General features: G+C 41.5%; 1 protein-coding gene across 1 annotated transcript in view; it reads left to right on the top strand.

Moving 5' to 3' along the window:
- Positions 1-19,535, top strand: part of RXFP1 (relaxin family peptide receptor 1) — a 351,549-nt gene that overhangs the window by 275,995 nt on the left and 56,019 nt on the right. Inside the window, exon 5 of the mRNA XM_063458232.1 lies at positions 15,988-16,059. Within this exon, the coding sequence (XP_063314302.1) occupies positions 15,988-16,059 (72 nt within the window). The remainder of the gene's footprint in view (positions 1-15,987; positions 16,060-19,535) is intronic.

The following is a 19,535-nucleotide window of genomic DNA, read 5'->3' as shown; positions in this document are numbered from 1 at the left end:
GCATGTGTCAATCTATATCGGGTGCGAGTCACCCCTAGATGTCCGGATAAGGGTATATCGTGCGCAATCTTAAGTAGCTCGGGCCGGTACTTTTGGGGAACCACTAACTGTTTGGTAGACACTGTGGCGGACCCCCCCACTCCTCGTTCTGCAATGCGATATAGTAGCCCTTTTTCCCACGTATACCGCTCCCCCTCTGTCCCCGCTTGGTCATTGCGTACCCTGTCCCTATACACCTGTAATGTGGGATCTGCTTTTACCTCGGCTTCAAACTTAGCTGGGGTATCCCAGGACATACGTATCGGGTGAGGGTCTTGGTCTCTTACCTGAGCCTCAGAGTGTGTAGGTGGAGCCGTGGTGCGGGCTTGTTGCCGGGTGGTGACTGGTTGTGCCTCTTGGTAGGGAGCTTGGGGAACAAAAGCAGAGGTCATCTGTCCTAGGTCATTCCCCAGTACCACATCCGCAGGTAGGTTTTGCATGAGACCTACTTCTACAACTCCCTCCCCCACACCCCAATTCAAATGTACTTTAGCAGTGGGCAAACGGTACACTGCTCCCCCTGCTACCCTCACGGCCACTGATCCCCCAGTGTGAGCGGTCCCGGAAACTAGGTGGGGTGCAATCAAAGTGAGGGTGGCTCCGGAATCGCGAAGCCCCTGTAACTCTTTCCCCTCCAGCGTTACCAGCTGCCGATGATGTTGTCTGTTGTCAGTAGCTCTGACCGACATCACCTCATGTAATACTCCTAGTGGTTCCTCCGGTTGTACACTCCACAGTTCTTGGGCCGCTGGTTCCCGCTGATAATAGTGGGCTGCAGCCCTTGGGGCTGGGTTTGGTCGGGCTTGGTTCCAGGTGGGTCTGCCCCGGTTTTGGGTGCATTCCCGGGCTATATGCCCCCACTGTTTGCAAGAGTGGCACTGGATATTGGCACGGCCGTTGTACCGGGAAGCCGGTGGTACATTCCCTGGGGCCGTGCGAAAAGGGGTTGTAGTGGGACTTGGGGTAATGGGAGTGCTGGGTGACCCCGTGGGTCGTGGGTAGCCCTTGGAGAGGGTTACCTGATGTCTCCTTGCGTCAAAATGCTGGTCGGCCAATTGTGCCGCCTCGGTTAGGGTGAGAGGTTTCCTGTCTCTTACCCATTCTTGGGTCATTGGAGCTAGTCCATCAAAAAATTGCTCCAGCAGTAGTAACTGCCGCAATCCTTCCATGGTCGTGGCTTGGCTCGCTTGTATCCACCCTTTGGATGCTTGGTCTAACTTGTGTGCCCACTCGGCATGTGAGTCTTTCTCTGGTTTCTTTAGGTCTCTAAATTTTCGCCGGTAGGCTTCTGGGGTGATGGCGTACCGGTCTAGTATCGCTCGTTTTACTTTCTCATAGTCCTTGCTGTCCTCGCTGGGTACAGCGCGGTATGCATCGGCTGCCCGCCCTGCTAGTCTGCTTGCCAGCAGGGGGACCCATGTGGGTCGTGCCAAGTCATGTAAATCACACAGCCTCTCAAAATCTTGTAAAAACCCATCGATTTCCTCCTTCTCCTCGCAAAATACTTTAAATGCTTGATAAGGAACTTTGGGTGGTACCTGGCTGTGTGATGACTCGGTCGTGGTCCCGGTCCGAGGGGTTGCATACTGTGGGCTGTGTGCCATCACGTACTCCTGCACATTCGCCATTACTAGGTTCATCATGTCCGCTGATATAGGCTGTGGTAAAAATGCCAGCCTGGTCCTCATTTCTCTCTCATAGAGCGTTTCTTCCATGACTACTGGGGGTGTAGCGCTGCGGGCTTGGTCTCCCTCCATTAGCTCGGCAATTAGTACAGCCTTAGGTTTGCTGCTGGCTACTTTACCCCTGGCTTCCAGTAGATCTTTTAGTGTCTGTTTCTTTAATTTAGAATAATCCGTCTCCATTCACTTCGGTAGTCGGTTCTTTCGTTGGGTTCTGCTTGCCATTCCCTTTTCCTCCTTCAGCAGTTACGATTTGCACGAATTGCGCTCTTTCGGCTGTAAGGTCGGATCCCGTCGCTTGCCACCAATTGTAGCGGAGGGCAGGTATTAAAGACCACAATCTCCGCTGGTTCCACGAGTACATCCACAGTCAGCGCTGAAGGGTAAGACAAATCCCCAAATCCTCCCAATAACCGGACGAAACACAGTCTGGGAGTCAACTAACTCGTTTTATTCACAGCTGGCATATTTATACAGTTCCCCATGCAAGGGGTTTCCAGACAGTAAATCCAGGGGATTTCTCCCATCATACATTGTAACTTTCCCAACAGGCTGTGCTGCACGAGAAGGATACACCCACTAAAATGGACGATTAAGTGGATTATCCCCTCGTGCAGCAGAACTGACAATCTATATTAAAATACGGTTTTCACATTTTATTCGGTAGATTTAAATGACCGAACGTTCGGCAGGTAGCTGGGGTCTGAGCGCACCTTTCGTGAGAATACCGCTCAGATCCCGGCGGAATTGACCGAACGCCGCACAAATATAACTTTACATAGAAGTTCCCCTCAATCTGTCGAACATATCCAGGGGAACGATTCTACCGAAAAACCGGGCTCCCGAATGGCTTGGAAGTGCAGCGGTGCTCGCATCATCGAGTAGCCGTTTTTGGTTCCAGGCACTCGACGACCAAGCACCGCTGCCAAATAGACGAATCCAAGATGGCCGACCGCCGCATGGTCGGTAGTCGAACGACGGCCACCCAGAATAGTCTATAATTACCGATTGCAACATTGTTGCAATCGGTTAACAATTGCCACACGACCCTAAGTGTGTGGTCTATCAGGGGAGCCCTTATTCGTTCGGCGAACGGCTTAAGTCACCGCTGTTCGTCGAACGAAGTCTTTGTATGCTGGTAGCTTACGGCTGCCAGCATGCGAATCGCCCTAACATAACACATACACAGCAAATATACATGGCACATAATACAGCCTCCAGACAACCTTCCCAGATTATAGTTCCACAGTGGCTAGGTTTGCCACAAACTCCTTCTAGGTTAAGAAGAGTTTACAATACACGAACAGACTAATATATCAAATGTTGAGCTGCTCTCTGTATTGAAATGATGCCATGTATAATTAACATGAGAGTCAGCATTTATCAGTTACCTTCCCATACACTACAGTGTGTATAGGGACATAGTGGCATATAGGCTATAGCTGCTGTGGTGTTGTTTCTGAACGTCAGTTTTCGCTCCAGTCTGTTGTGAAGGTAGATGGATGGTCAGATTATATTCTTATTTGATGATATATGAGCCTCCCGCATGGTCCTCTTTTTATTAGTATATATTCCATATTAGTGATTGACTGACCACCTATGTGCATAACCCAGTTATATGTTTTGACATACAAGACCACCCAAGCTCCTTCTGTAAAAATTAGAAAAGAGTGGTCCTGGAAGTATAGAATCAGAGGTCGATTAGTCCAACTATATGTGCTGGCTCTGACTGCAGTTGGGCTAGGTAAGGGCAAAGCTACATGGCACCCTATCTCCTGTGGTCTAGAGGCAATTGAACCCTCCAAGACCTGGGGTATAAGTAGCTAGTTCCTAAGTAAAACACATTTATGCCAAACCTTAAAGGAACACTATAGTATCAATAATACGAACATATATTCCTGACACTATAGTGTTAAACTAACTAACTATACATCTTTAAATTGCATGGTAAAGGTAAATTTACTCACCTTTTTTTCACATGCCATGCTGTCTCCACCTCCATGGTTGAGATCATCAATCTTGATGATCTCTGCCAATATAATGCTTTCCCATAAGGTTTTTGTGCATGCGCAGAAAAATGCTGCACTGTACCAGTCAGCATCTCCTCATAGAGATGCATTGAATCATGCATCTCTATGGGGAATGTTCAACACCTCAATGTTGAGTGTAGAGACATTAAACGCCTGTGTTGCATTCTGCAGCACTGGACTAGAAGCACCTCTAGTGGGCATCTGAGTTCTTACTAGGTACTAATGTAAACACTGTTTTTTCTCCCTGAGGCTGCAGGGTTATGCTCTAGACCAGTGTTAATTTTAGCGGCAAGTTTTAATTTAGTTTTAGTTATAGTCTTAGTCGACTAAATCTCCAGTAGATTTTAATTGACACGAATAAAATCTAATGGGTTTAATTAAAGCCTCTATCTGTCTCATTTGCCCCTTTCGCAGTTTCTCTGTGTCTCTTTTTGTCCCCCCAGCTCTCACATGTGTCTCATTCCCTCAGCCCCCCATGTGTCTCATTTATTCTCCTCCCTCCTCCATGTGTCTTATTAGCCAGTGTTAATTTAGTCATATATCGTTATCTTTCTGCATTTGTATCCATTTTTTGTATCACTCAGCCTTGTTACAATGCAGCCGCCCATCCCATGTGTTCCCTATTAAGGGTTAATTAATATATAGGGGTGTATATAAAAAAATACCCCTTTCTGTCTCATTGGAGATCTTTGCCACAAGCTCAAGGAAGCAAGGTGAATAGTTAGAGTTAGGACCCACCTGGGGGGTCTGCCTTGACATTGGCAGGTGGGCTTATCCTCTCATGGCCATTGGAGGTAACTAAAAAACCTCCATTTGATTAAAAATACATAGGGATTAAGGAGAGAGCTCGGGTAACTTGTTTTTCTTTAATTTAGTCATAGTCTTTTGACTAACAAGCGATTTTAGTTTTAGTTGTATTTTAATTGTCTGAATTGTTTTAGTTTTAGCCTAGTTTTAGTCAACTAAATCTCAAAGATTTTAGTCGACTAAAATCTGACTAAAATTGCTGGTTGACAAAATTAACACTGCTATAGACCACAACCACTACATTAAATTGTAGTGGTGTTGGTGACTATAGTGTTCCTTTAAGTTGTTAAATTGAATATGAGTGCTAGACATTTAGTTGCACAAGCCGGAGTATTGTCTTTAGGGTTGTTAAAAAAAACTGGTTACCACTTGTCTCAGACGCTTTCTTATTAAATATTTCACTTGCTCATTATAAAATGGCTTAAAATAAAATGTAATAGTCATTCTTTCAATGAACCATCAATTAGTATGGATTTATTTTGAGACTGTCATTTGCTATTAGCCACGGCTGGAGAAATTGAATGGGATGACATGGCATGCAGACTCTGTACAAATACTCAGTCATTAAGTCAGGGAAAAAATATTTTTATAGAGAATGATCAGCCAGACCTCAATGTACAATCCTAAATTCACCATCTGCTTCCCAGCCTCTAAAATAAATTCTATTATATCCCATTAAAATAAAATAAATTATATCCCATTGCTGCACAAATAATATTTTTGAACAAGATACCTATCGGAGTGTAGATTGTAGTGCAGGGCACTAAAGTTAGCAAAGGCACCCAGTGGGCAAAGATCAATGAATGAATATGATAGCAAATGATACGTTAACTATAAAATAAGAAACATACATTTTGCAAAGTTCACAAGTAATGTGAAATGTACTTCATTACTACAAAGTATCAAAGTACGCCTGTTCATACTCTAAATGTATTGAATACAATATTACCTTCAGGCAGTTAGACATTTCCTCCACAACTTGTCCTTGCAAAATCTGCAGCATATGTATGCATTAAAAAATATACTTACATTAATATTGCTTCTTCCTACTTACAAACTGGCATACACAAATTAATGGTTCGGCTTGCTCACAGACACCCCAACCCGAGGCAGCATCAAACACTGCAATGAATGAATATGCAATGCGTGCACATGCAGCTATTTTGCAGGTGGTATATGCGCAGATTACTGTTTTACAGACTGCTTAGTAATATATTAAAAAGTTTGAACTGAATATATTAAGGTGTCTGAGCTAGTACTGGAAGTAGGAATCATTAATATACTTTCTGGGGTCTATTCACTTGGCATCAAATCTGTTTTAGCAAATTCAGCTACTTTCATTTGGCTCAATTTGTATCCGCTTGGCTCAGGTTATAAAATTCCTCTGAGGTTCATTGTATTCTCTGTTGACCGAATGGAAACCACACGAATGAGTCACAGTTGTTGACATATGGATCTAATATTAGCAGTGACATTCATTTGAACATAACTTTGGCTGAATGCCAATCAAATGGCACCAAAACGTCCCTGGTATTATGAAAAAGTAAGACAGGTGTCATCTTGGAAATTCTTCACCTTAAACTCTCAGAAACCCTGCCAACTCTACAAGATCTAGTTAGCAAGTGTTCTCTTGTGTGGTCTTTTATATCCTTCACACTTAATTTACGCAATTTGACTTGCCAGTATCATAGTAGACAATAAAAGTGACAAAATCACCAAAGTCATACTTGGGTGAAAATCATTTATTGGAAATGAATACCGTACAACAGTGACAAACTGTTTTGCACTCAAACTGCAACTCAAAACCAGATTATTTATGTCAAAGTGCCAATACTGCAAATAAACATGAAAATGTCACCCTGTGGGTGATATGTATAATGGATGTTTATTTTAATTTAACTAAAAATAGGAAAATGTTTTGCTTTCAATCATGCTTACCTTTTTGAAGGAAATGTGCTTTCTTTCTTGGTGGTCCAGTAGGTATTAATAATAACAACCTGGTGGTCAAGTGGAAGTTAATGATTATCTTGTGGTCCACGGAGATTAGTAATAAATCCATGGTGGGCATGTGGGTTAACACCAAATACTTGGTGGTCCAGTAATCTTAACAATGATAACCTTCTGATTTAGTAGTGGAGTGAAAGGTTTACACCTGGTGCAGACCATGTTACTCATTATTCTCTGACTCCCTCAATGAGCGCTAGAACTGCACCAGGCGGTGGAACAGACCACAGCCTAATGTCTGGCTGCCTTACTTTCATGCCAGCCCTGAGTACCTGAATACTTGTGACGTAATTCATTTTTGTTAGTGTGCCAGGAGAGAGACCTCTCTATGTCCATTGTGGCATGGGTGCCATAGGTTCGACATTGCTGCTGCTTGCTATACGTTCACCATGCATATTTGACATTGAAGTATGGATCAAAATGTCAACATAAAAAAAACTGTTTGGAGTAGCCCAAATGCCAGTAGACTCCTATTTATCAGTTTATTCAAGGGTCAAAGAGTTAGCAGAAAATGCATACCCCAGCGGAACTACTACCTGCACGCTTGAGAGGCCAATCATGGGTGAACTATGCCCTAAGGCAGTGCTCCCCAACCTTTTTATCGCCGCGGACCGGTAAACATTTGATAATTTTTCCGTGGCCCACTTGTTTTGATTTAATAAGACAAAAAAAAAAAACAGTCACATATATTAAAAAAACACGCAGACACATACATAGTCAGAAAATCACAAACACAGTCACATAAAGACATAGACTCAAAATTGTGTGTATGTGTGTGTGAGCGGTGCAGTGTGTATGTGAGGGTGGCAGTGTGTGTGAGAGTTGCAGTGTGTGTGTGTTTGGGGCGGTGTGTGTATGGGGGGCAGTGTTTGCGGGGCAGTGTGTGTAGTGTGTGTATGGGGGAGTGTTTGTGGGGCAGTGTGTGTAGTGTGTGTATGGGGCAGTGTTTATGGGGCAGTGTGTGTATGGGGGCAGTGTGTGTAGTGTGTGTATGGGGCAGTGTTTATGGGGCAGTGTTTGTGGGGCAGTGTGTGTAGTGTGTGTATGGGGCAGTGTTTGTGGGGCAGTGTGTGTAGTGTGTGTATGGGGGCAGTGTGTGTAGTGTTTGTATGGGGCAGTGTGTGTAGTGTGTGTATGGGGCAGTGTGTGTAGTGTGTGTATGGGGGCAGTGTGTGTAGTGTGTGTATGGGGCAGTGTTTGTGGGGCTGTGTGTGTAGTGTGTGTATGGGGCAGTGTTTGTGGGGCAGTGTGTGTAGGGCTGTGTGTGTAGTGTGTGTATGGGGAGTAAGGAGGGTAGGGAGGCTTTTTTTAATTTATTTAATTAAATATAATATATTGATGTCCCCCCTCCCTTCTTACCTTTACTGGGAGGAGGGGGGACATTTCTTAGTCCCTGGTGGTCCGGTGGGGATTCCCTGGTGGTCCGGTGGTGGTGAGATGAACTCTAGCCCAGTTACAGGGCTAGAGTTCACTCTCGCGAGATTTGGAGCGTTGCCGTGGTTACCGCGGCAACGCTCCAAATCTCGCGAGAGGAGGACCCGGAGGAGCTGCAGGTAAGAGCTCCTGGGTCCTCTCTCCCTCCCCTGCCGGCTGCCAGCACCGTGCCTGCGGACCGGGGAGGGAGATCTCTGATCTCCCCTCCGGTCCGCAGGCACATTGCAGGGCTGGCACTTGGGCAATGCCAGCCCTGCATTAGCTGGCAGGCTCGCACACCCCTGGGCGGCCCGGTACCGTTTGATCCACGGACCGGTACCGGTCCGCGGCCCGGGGGTTGGGGAACACTGCCCTAAGGGACATTCGATGGGTATTCCTTTAATCTTAGCAGATTCTATCCAGCTTCAGGGAGAGTCCGCGCAATAGGCAGAGAAGAGGAGGAGGCAGAGATGGGGGACAATGACAAGGAGAGAGTCTGCTATAGCCCCACACTCCTGTACACAAAAGGTATGTTAAAAAGAAGGTGGCTAAAAACATAAAAGAATGACAGGGAAGTCTGTTTCTATGTGTCTGTATGTATGTGTGTCTGTATGTGCATGTGTCATAGTGTGTATCCTTCTGTGCATGTGACAGTGTGTGTAAATGCATGTATCTGAGTGTGCATATGTGTCAGTGTGTGTCAATGTGTATGTTTATCTATGTAAGTATGCATGTATGTCGCAATGTATGTGCATGCATTCCAGCAAACATACACCAACACTACATGCAAACAAAAACATGCATACATTCAAACACACTAACTGCAACATAAATACAATATGGCAAGGATGGGTAAATGCTAGATCCTTAGCTGGTGTATCATCATGGGAGTTGTACGACAGGTGGGAAACTACTTTTAGGACACCTTTGCACTAGAAGGGGCGAAAACACATTTCTTGCACCAGGGCTCTCTCTCTGTATTAGTTCTGCCACTGGCATACCCACCTCAATTGGTGTTTCCCAAAGCTATGTTCTTGGTCCTATTTTATTTTCCATTTAGAATGCCTCTATTGGTAACTTTTGGTAAATTGGTAACTCTTTTGGATTTCAATACTATCTATATGCTTATGGTACTCAGATCTAACTCTCTTTCCCTGACCTCTCTCCTGCCTCCTGGAACGTATCAGAAACTACCACTTTTCTATTCCTAACAGGATGTCTTCCTATTTTCTAAAACTAAATCTTTCTAAAACTGAACTCCTCATTTTTCATCCCTCAAATAGTCCTCCATCTGTCTTCCTGCATGTTTGCTACTTTAGACTCAGAGCTTACATTTTCTCCTCACATCCAGGGACGTATTAGCTGCGAGGCAAACAAGGCATTTGCCTTGGGGCGGCATTTTCCAGGGGGCGGCCAAAAAAGCCACCCCAAATGCCCAGGGCAAATGTCTAGTTAGCCTGGAGGCTAACTGACAATTCAGTCGGTCGGGCAGCGCTGGCGAGGCAGCACTTTCCCCAGAGCGTTATTCCGGCTTCTGGTATCACTCTGCGGCACGCGAGGGAGCTGAGCAGACAGCTCAGGGGAAAGTGCTCCCTCGCCAGTGCCGCCCGACCGACCAGCAGCCTTACTAGACCTCAGGGAGAGGGTGAACCCGCTCCCCCCCCCCCCCCCCCAGCATTCCCACAGGTAAGGAGGCTGGAGGGATTTAATTTTTTAAAGAAAAAGTGAGTGTGTTAATGTGTGTGTGTGTGTGTCTATTAGTGAGTGAGTGTGTTTCTATTAAAGAGTGTGTGTCTATTAGTGAGTGTGTGTGTGTCTGTTAGTGTGTGTGTGTGTGTGTGTGTCTGTTAGTGAGTGTATGTCAGGGAGTGTGTTACTATGTGTGTGTGTGTGTGTGTGTGTGAGTGTATGTCAGGGAGTGTGTTACTATGTGTGTGTCTGTTAGTTTGTGTGTGTCTGTTAGTGAGTGTGTATGTCTGTTAGTGAGTGTGTATGTCTGTTAGCTAGTGTATGCGTGTCTGTGTATTTAGAAGGTTGGGCAGGGCTGATGGCGGGGGTGTGGTGCAGGCGGGGGCGGGGTGTCTGAGTTTTGGCATGCCTAGGGCAGAACAAAACCAGGATACACCACTGCTCACATCAAGTCTGTCTCCAAATTCTGTACCTTTCACTGTAAAAATGTTGCCCTCATTCGCTCTTTTCTAACGCAACACAGAACAAAGGTACTTGTTCATGCAGTCATAATTTCTGATCTTGATTTTTGCAACTCATTACTCATCCACATTGCCCCTCTTTAGTCTATAATGAAAGCTACCGCCAGGCTCATCTCTCTGACTGACCACCATTCCCACACCTCATCCCCTTCCCAATTATTAAAATGACTTCCTGTACCCTTCAGGATCTGACTTTAAACTGTTAACACTAGCCTACTTAAAGGACCACTATAGGCACCCACACCACTTCAGCTCAATGAAGTGGTCTGGGTGCCAGGTCCATCTAGGATTAGCAGAGAAACTGCTATGTTTACAAATGGGTTAATCCAGCCTCTAGTGGCTGTGTCACTGACAGCCGCTAGAGGCGCTTCCACGCTTCTCACTGTGATTTTCACAGTGAGAAGACGCCAGCGTCCATAGGAAAGCATTGAGAATGCTTTCCTATGGACTGGCTAAATGCATGCACGGCTCTTGCCGCTCATGCGCATTCAGCCGATGACGACCGAAGGAGGAGGACAGTCCCCAGCGCCGAGGGAGCCCAGCGCTGGAGAAAGGTAAGTGTCTAACCCCCTTCAGCCCGGCGGGAGTGGGACCCTGAAAGTGGGGGCACCCTCAGAGCACTATAGAGCCAGGAAAACAAGTTTGTTTTCCTGGCACTATAATGGTCCTTTAACAAACACAACTCATCTCATTCCCTTCACTTTGTAGGTAACCTTCACAACTGCAGGATTTGACTACCTCCCCCCCGGCCTACAGTCCTTTAAGAAGTAATTGAAAACACACCTCTTTAGGATAGCTTACCATCTTACTTAGTGACTCTTCTACAGGTTGACTAGAAATTCCAGTTTTACTGGGATTTTCATGGTTTTTGGCGATATGTCCCAGCATCCAGTGAAACTTACTTAGGACGCATTAATGTTTTGCTGGCCCTGTGATCTGCCTTCTTGGGCCGGTGAGGGAGATTAAAGATATCCCTCACTGGCCAAAAGGCAGTTTGCCACAGCAGAGGGAGGTAGGGAGCTAGGCTCTGGGAGGCAGAACGCAAGTAGGTAGGCCAGAGGAGCTGCAGGCTGAACTGCACATACCACCACTTGACCCCCAGTGTTTGAAAAGACCATTAATCCCCTGCCAAATGTAAGAAGTAGAAGGGAGGAGGGGTAATATAAAGTTTTTTTTGTTTTTTAAATATATACATTTTCTCCCTTATCTCCCCAGACACACACACACAGCACCCTCCACATACACTGACTCCCACACCCTGAACCCCTACACACTGCACCCTCCACATGCGTACGTGTGTGTGTGTATTCAGCAGCATGTGTGTATGAATTAGCAGTCTGTGTGTATTCATCAGTCTGTGTATGTGCGTATTCAGGATTGTGTGTGTATGTATTCTGCAGTCTGTGTGTGTGTATTCAGCAGTGTGTGTGTGTATTCAGCAGTCTGTGTTAGTGCTTATTCAGCAGTCTGTGTGTATTCAGCAGTATGTGTGTATTTAGCAGTCTGTGTGTATGTATTCAGCAGTCTGTGTGTCTTGAGCAGTCTGTATGTGTGTCTTCAGCAGTCTGTGTGCATATTCAGCAGTCTGTGTGCATATTCAGCAGTCTGTGTGCATATTCAGCAGCATGTGTGTATGTATTCAGCAGCCTGTGTATGTGTGTATTTAACAGTCTCTGCGTGTGTGTATTCAGCAGTCTGTGTGTATGTTTTTAGCAGTCTGTGTGTGTGTGTGTGTGTGTGTGTGTGTTTATTCAGCCGTCTGTGTATGTGTATATATTGTATTAGTTGGAGGTACCAGTAAATATAAGCTTAATTTTATTGATAATTGATATTTTTGTGCATTGCACAAAAAGACACTCATTTGAGTACCAGGAAGCGGATGTGGACAGGAATACGTTAAAAACTTCTAGTGTGTATGTATTTCTCTGTTTTGTTTTTTTTGCGATTGTCCTGGTTTTTATTTTCAAAATCTAGTCACCCTGCTCTTCTCCATTTCAATAGCCCTCTGTGACAGGATTCCTGTACTCCGACAGAGTACCTCTTCCCAGTCCTTATACGTCAATCTGTCCTCCTCTCTGAAATGCTATTTCTCCTCTTGTGTTTTCCTTTCCTCATAGCTTATACGTTTGTTGGAGCAGGGCCTTCATTACCTTTTTTTTCTGTCAATATTCATTATGTCCATTTATTTTTGTCAGATAGCCCCTTTCTATAATTGTAGAGTGCTGAGGTATATATTGGCACTATTTAAATTACATTAACAAATCAAACTGAGAAGAAAAAATGGTTAAAGGATAAAGGAACCTTTTAATGTCAAATAAAGAGCATAATAGAGCCAAGTGATTCTCATTTGCTTACAAAGACAATGCTCATATATCACGAGATGTACCCAATGTACTGTACAGTTTGCTCTGGGAATACACACAAGGTACGGTTTAAAGAAAATGCAGAATATTAGACCTTCACATTGTTCGTCTGTGTATTCCACCTTCCCTATTCCAGCTGATTTATGAGTTTGCTAGAACTTGAATTTAACGCTCCAGTGAGTCAATTCCAGAAAAACAATGGCTGAAATTGGAAGAAGTAAACCTAAAAAACTTGCTGGAAATATATATTATAAGTTTAAAAAAATGAAATGACTAATTTTCAACTTCTAGGAGGGATTCTGATGTGTATATAAAGTAACTGATCATAAAATAAAAACTAAAATCAATACACTGGAATAATTAGAATTATACATTTATTAATCAGAATTTATGTAAAACATAGATGTAACTTTTCAAAGACTACTCCACATCAATAAGGCTGAAGTGCGAACATTATGATAAATCATAACTTTTATAATTAAATTATGGTTCACCCCCTAGTTGTCAATCAGACTGACAGAGAGAATTGGAAAAAAATGTCCACATTGTTATGCTTCCAGTGAATTTCCAAACATTCTCACTTACTGAATAGCCCTGTGGGGTTTATTTTGTTAATAAAATAAAGGTCTGTTATTTCCAGAAATAAATGGATTGCATTAGTACATCATAGCTAATGTCTGAATTATAAAAATACTTTTGTTAGTTTAGTCTAATTAAAATAGTATCAAAGAAAGATGTGCTTTGCTTATTTGTAAGCTACATTTATTTTACCTGGTTACATGGTAAAATAGGCTGTGATGGCTCAACAACAAGATGGCGGCCCCTAGTACAAGACAGCCAAAAGGGGCAGTTAAAAAAAACAGCCTGTATTTTGGTTTCATAGTCATTTAAAGAAGCCTACACAAAGCTAGTGGCCCATGTACTTTAAAGGGACACTATAGTCACCAAAACAACTTTAGATTAGTGTGTATAGATCATGACTCTGAAGTTCCACTGCTCAAATTTCTGCCATTAAGGAGTTAAATCACTATTGTTTCTTATGCAGCCTCCCCTGGCTGTGACTGACACAATCAGATGTAACTTAATTGAAAAGTTTTAATCTCCTGCTCTGTAAATTGAACTTTAATTACATACTAGAGACTACTGTGGGGTCTAGCAAGCTAATAACAGAGCAAGAGATAAGAAATTCAAAATTAAACAAGATTTGCAATAAAGAAAGTATAAACATTAGATGACTCTTTACAGGAAGTGTTTAGGAAGGCTGTGCAAGTCACATGTAGGGAGGTGTGCCGAGGGTTGCATAAACAAGGTGATATAACTGGTAACTTAATAGTAGATAATTGAGAAGTGAGACTGCAGGGGCATGATCTATACACCAAAACTGCTTCATTAAGCTACTGAAGTTGTTTTGGTGACTATAGTGTCCTTTTAAGGTTGCTATTTATTTTTTTATGTGTTTATGTGTTAAAGGACCACTCTAGGCACCCAGACCACTTCAGCTTAATGAAGTGGTCTGGGTGCCAGGTCCAGCTAGGGTTAACTAATTGTTTTATAAACATAGCAGTTTCAGAGAAACTGCTATGTTTATCAATTAGTTAAGCCTTCCCCTATTTCCTCTAGTGGCTGTCTCACTGACAGCCGCTAGAGGCGCTTGCGTGATTCTCACTGTGAAAATCACAGTGAGAGCACGCAAGCGTCCATAGGAAAGCATTATGAATGCTTTCCTATGTGACCGGCTGAATGCGCGCGCAGCTCTTGCCGCGCGTGCGCATTCAGCCGACGGGGAGGAACGGAGGCGGAGAGGAGGAGGAGAGCTCCCCGCCCAGCGCTGGAAAAAGGTAAGTTTTTACCCCTTTCCCCTTTCCAGAGCCGGGCGGGAGGGGGTCCCTGAGGGTGGGGGCACCCTCAGGGCACTCTAGTGCCAGGAAAACGAGTATGCTTTCCTGGCACTAGAGTGGTCCTTTAAAGATTTTATTAAAATTTCTTTGCTACTTGACATTCTTACTTTTCAGTTGAAAAGAAACATGGGTTGCTTTCGTCACAACCAATACTTCTTTTAAGACTTTACCTTTTTAATGTCAACCTTGAGTGGCCTTTGGTTGAAACTGGGTGTTACCTAATCTTGAACTCAGCTTATCAAATGCTCATTTCTATTAAGATCCCGGCTCCTTTGTTGCGGTCAGGTCCTATCTCTTCCTGCCTCAGCATTGTGGGTCTGCCTCTTGTAGAGACATTCACCGTTATAATCATGTAACAAAGTGTCATCATCTGGGATTTCATATCTGTCAGCCGGGTTTTGTACATCAACAGCAGTAAAGATAAACATCTAGTTGTGTTGTCAAATACAATAAATACTATCAGTTGAGTGGATGCTTCTTTACATGTCAGGATAAAGCATTTCAATGTCTAGTTTTGTTTTGCTGTACCAATGATGAAATAGAGAATTTGAACATTAATGAACAAATTATTTTAACTTTTATTTTGATATAATGTTACTATATTATAGTAGGTCTCTATATGTTTAATGTATGAGAGTAAATGGACAGAGAAACAGAACCATCAGAACTGGGCAAGGCAATTAACATGGGTATTTAATTAAATATACAACCTATGGACATTCTGTTCACTGCTAAATGCACCTTCCTAATTAACAAAAACGTATGATATTCACATTGTCCTCAGTTAGAAGATAGAGCAGCAGCTAATATTGATGTACACATGCCATGTTCTTGTTTGACTTTACATAATGACTTTTAAAATGTAATCCAAAGTAAAACCAAATTAGAAAAGGCTTAACCTAGTGATGTCCAACTTTGCTTGTGAAAACGTTTAACAGTATTTTAGAATGACATACATAGCTTACTGCATAGTGATTTAAAATATTAGATGCATAAATTGCAATAGGCCCTTATAGAAACATATAGCATTAGAAATACAAAAATGTATCCCACATGAAAAATCTAAATATTTTCATACTACTTAAATTTTAGCCCTTGCCGAGCCAGTCTTCGTGCTGCCGTTCTACATCTGGAGATCTAACTTTTGGTCACTCCTGGGTTAAAGTGTTAAAGAAGACCTATAATGCCTTCTTTAGAAGTGCATGTGTTGATGAGCTCCATGCTGAAAGTTTAACACATTAATAAGCTATCCATTTTTGCGTATTATTGCAAATTGTTTCCAAAAAGTCGAAATTCAAAAGTGACCATTGACCACTTAAACCATGTATGTCATTTTAAATTAGCTCTGGTAAAGTTATAAAGCTAATATTAAATTAGGCAGACATTATGGTTCGATAATGGATCTTTAAAGACTAGATATTACAAAAGCATTTTGTTTTTGTCTTTTGCTGTTAGAGGGTTAACTTCAGTCGCTATCCTACTGTGTGCTGTCTATGCCTGAGAATGAATTTACCACTGTGTATGTATCTGTTATATCCTAGGTCCTTGCAGAATAACATGCTGACGAAACTTGATAGCTATGGATTTCAACTATTTCCAGATTTGCGCAATCTGTAAGTCAAAGTATTGTGTCTTTTCATATCTGGTTACTATAAATGAGCTATAAGAAAGTTAATATTTGCATGCATTTTTACGGAAAACCAGGGGACGAAAATCAGCCCATTGACTCTCAGATTCATAGCCTCTGCAATGAGCTGTAGTGTTTATGGAGTTTAGAGCATCCTTTTAACCTAATAATGGAATGTTTAGCCTTAAAATTACTACAAATATCTCTGAACCATTTCATATAATTTCCAGTTACAAAAATGTACTTATAGACTTAAATCCCACAACCCTGTTGTGCTATTCTAACCCTATTATGTACACCTAAATCATTTTCTGGCAAAAATATATATTTATATACATATGATTTTAATATAATACGTAATAAAAAAAAGTAGTAGCCTAAATCTATAATAGTAATATCTGTGCTTAATTCTAACTCTTTACCTCTAAGTCATTATTTGTTAATAAAATATGTAGTCCTTAACAACCAACACTTTATCGAAGTGTTGCTTTGTCTCAAATGCAATTCCACCAAATGGGCTAAAAATCTTACCATTTTTAATCAACATGGGAATTGAAAATCAGCTATAAACCAAGTAGTAAAGGATTTTGCAGGAGAAATTAGCTGGGTTCGTCTGCAGGGACAAAAAAAAAAATGAACAGTCATGTGTTTACAATATTTTTTGAGAATCTGAATATTGTTGTAATTTGTACAAAAACTGGAAAGAAAGGGAAAGTGAAGTTTAATCACTCCTTTGTCATGAGTTTAAACATATCTTTATTATTAAATGATGTTGTGTTAAAAACATGTGGTAGTATATCAGTGAAGGCACTTTCATGTGGTCCATTAGTTGATATCCGTGTGATTGATGTTCTAAACTAGCTTAACTAGCTTAACAGGCTCTTGTAATTTAAAGGTGTGTTGTCTGGTAGTTTTTCACTGATAAGAACTTTTTAGATTATTTCTTATAAAGAAAGGTTTTAACCACTGATTTGTCTTTGAACTCACTTTATAACCTAGGCAGTTTCTCCAAAGCAATATGTAATCCTTTCAGAATGTTTGAAATAAGCCCAGAAACACTCATGATATATCTGAACTGTTTTCTGAATTGTGAATTGGCAAATTCACTGTTTAACATCAGCATATCAAAATGATTGAAAGAGCATATCGCAGATGTCATACAGGAATAGTTAAGCAGTGAGATTAGAACTTAAAATAATCTACTACAAAGTAATGCTGTTTGGAGAATTTATAGCAAGAGATTATGGTAATTGGTAAGTAGTTTGTAGGAGTAATACGTGGGGCAAGTTCATTTACACAGTACATTTAGTACATAGGCTCATTAGCAAGCGGAATTAAAAATATATAATAAAGGGGAATACATGTTAAAAATAGAAACTTCATTCACACGATACATTCTACAAATCAAAGTGTTTGAAAAGATCCAGATTGTGTTTTCTTAAAACTTTGTATTATTGTCTGAAATATAGTTCTTTGTAGATGCATATACCCAAGTAAAGAAACTTGTGTAATTTGATTTGCTTAGATCAGCAGTAGCGACCTTTAGATGATTCTACCTTGTTTTTGTTTTTGAATTATTAAGGCTCCACTCATTTTCCTGGATCTCAGGATGTGGACACAGCCATGTTGTTCCCCTCTGCCCAGGATGTCTGCAGTTTGCCCTTCTGTGAGGTTGATTTTACTGATTAATTAAGGGTAAATTGGATTGGCAGCTGAAAAGGGACATTGCTTAATTGTCTCGTTTTGACTGCTATACGCAATAAAAGTAGTCCATACTTTTCTTTGTGTATCTGTTGAAATCTGAATTGCAGAGAAAGAAAAAAAAATCAGACACAGAGAGCTGTAAAGAAACAGATTAAATTAAAGTTTATTTTTGGTGACAATGCTGTTTTAAAAGACTTATTTGAGTGCCTGACTACTTTATGAATTTCTGTTTTCTGTTGAACACTCCAACATCATTTTATATTTCTTAATGTATGCTTCATATTTTTATCATAGAGACGTTATACATTGCATATAACTTAAAGGAACACTAAATTGTCATGATCGCAAACATTTTCTTGACACTATACTGTTAAACTCACTATTTAGGTCCCTGGCCCACTTTGCATCAAATTAAAAGGGTGTTTTTACACACCTTGTCTTGCCGTGGCTGGCTCCCCCTTAATGGCTAAGTTCACCAAACTTTATGATCTTAGCCAATTCAAATATTTTACTATAGAAAAACATTGGAAGGCTGTTGCACATGAGCAGCAAAATGCAGCACTGCACCAATCAGCACCTCCTCACAGAGATACATTGAATCAATGCATCTCTTTTGTGAACGTCCAGTGCCTAAATGTAGAATATGGAGACACTGAACGCCAGTGCTGAACACTGTGCAACATTGTACTAGGATGCACCTCTAGTGGCCATCTGAGTATTATCTTTTTCTCTGAAAAGTGTTTACATTATAAAAAAAAACTGCATGGACAGGCTATAGACACAAGAACAAAGCTGTAATGGTTCTGGTGAATATAGTGGCCCTTTTAAACATGTGAAAAGTTATATATTTTTTTATAACTGGCCTGCAAAGTCATAATGTGAAGTGTGAGATCTGAGAGAGGTTTTTCAAAAGAACGTATATATTATTTTTTTCAACAACATAACAATTATAATGTGCTTCTCACTTAGCCTGACGTAAAAAGGCTTTAATGTTCATATCAAACTATACATTTTCATCAAAGTTCAGAGTGCTGGTAAGTGTTATTCAAAAGCATTATAGTAACGTGCCTCCACTGAAGGATATTCTGTGTCATTGTTATATTACAACTCACAGAACAGGCCTCAGATAGAGCTACATACAACATTACCAGTAAAGAATTCCATATCATATTACTTGCAGGTCTGGGCACATATTAAATCTGTGGATTTTATTCACTAAACTCAGAACTGTAGTAAATTGACTTCACAATTAAAAGCTAAAATAATCACGCTTTGACAATAGGTAATATGTATGATTTTTCCACACCAGCTACTTCTATTTACTTTCTGCCATTCTGAATTCATGTTACTACAATTTGCAGTTTAGTGAATAAACCCTGAAAAAATAATACTTATATTATTAAATTTTCATAATGAGCTTTTAATATTACAGAAAACCCAGACAATGGTCTACAGATATAACAGATGAGCAACAATCGTGACAGCATTAGGATAAACAGTAAAAGTCGTTTTTCAATGAGTACTCTCTAGAAATTCAGCTAACTTGCAAGTGTCAGATTTAGAATTGAGAAGATAATTCATGCAGCTCTACAGCATTCACATGTCCACAAGGAAATGGGAAAATTAGGCTCTTTAAACTCCATGGGCCATTTTACAAGCATGTTACTATTATGCCGTTTCTCTCCCATCCCTTCCTTGCTCACAGTGCCACTATTGGAAGTGCATCAAACTTTGTTGAGCATGAGAGAGGCAATTTAA

This window comes from Pelobates fuscus, chromosome 6 (genome assembly GCF_036172605.1).
Source record: "Pelobates fuscus isolate aPelFus1 chromosome 6, aPelFus1.pri, whole genome shotgun sequence".
In the NCBI taxonomy this organism is placed as follows: Eukaryota; Metazoa; Chordata; class Amphibia; order Anura; family Pelobatidae; genus Pelobates; species Pelobates fuscus.
This window is presented reverse-complemented; position numbering and strand designations above follow the sequence as displayed.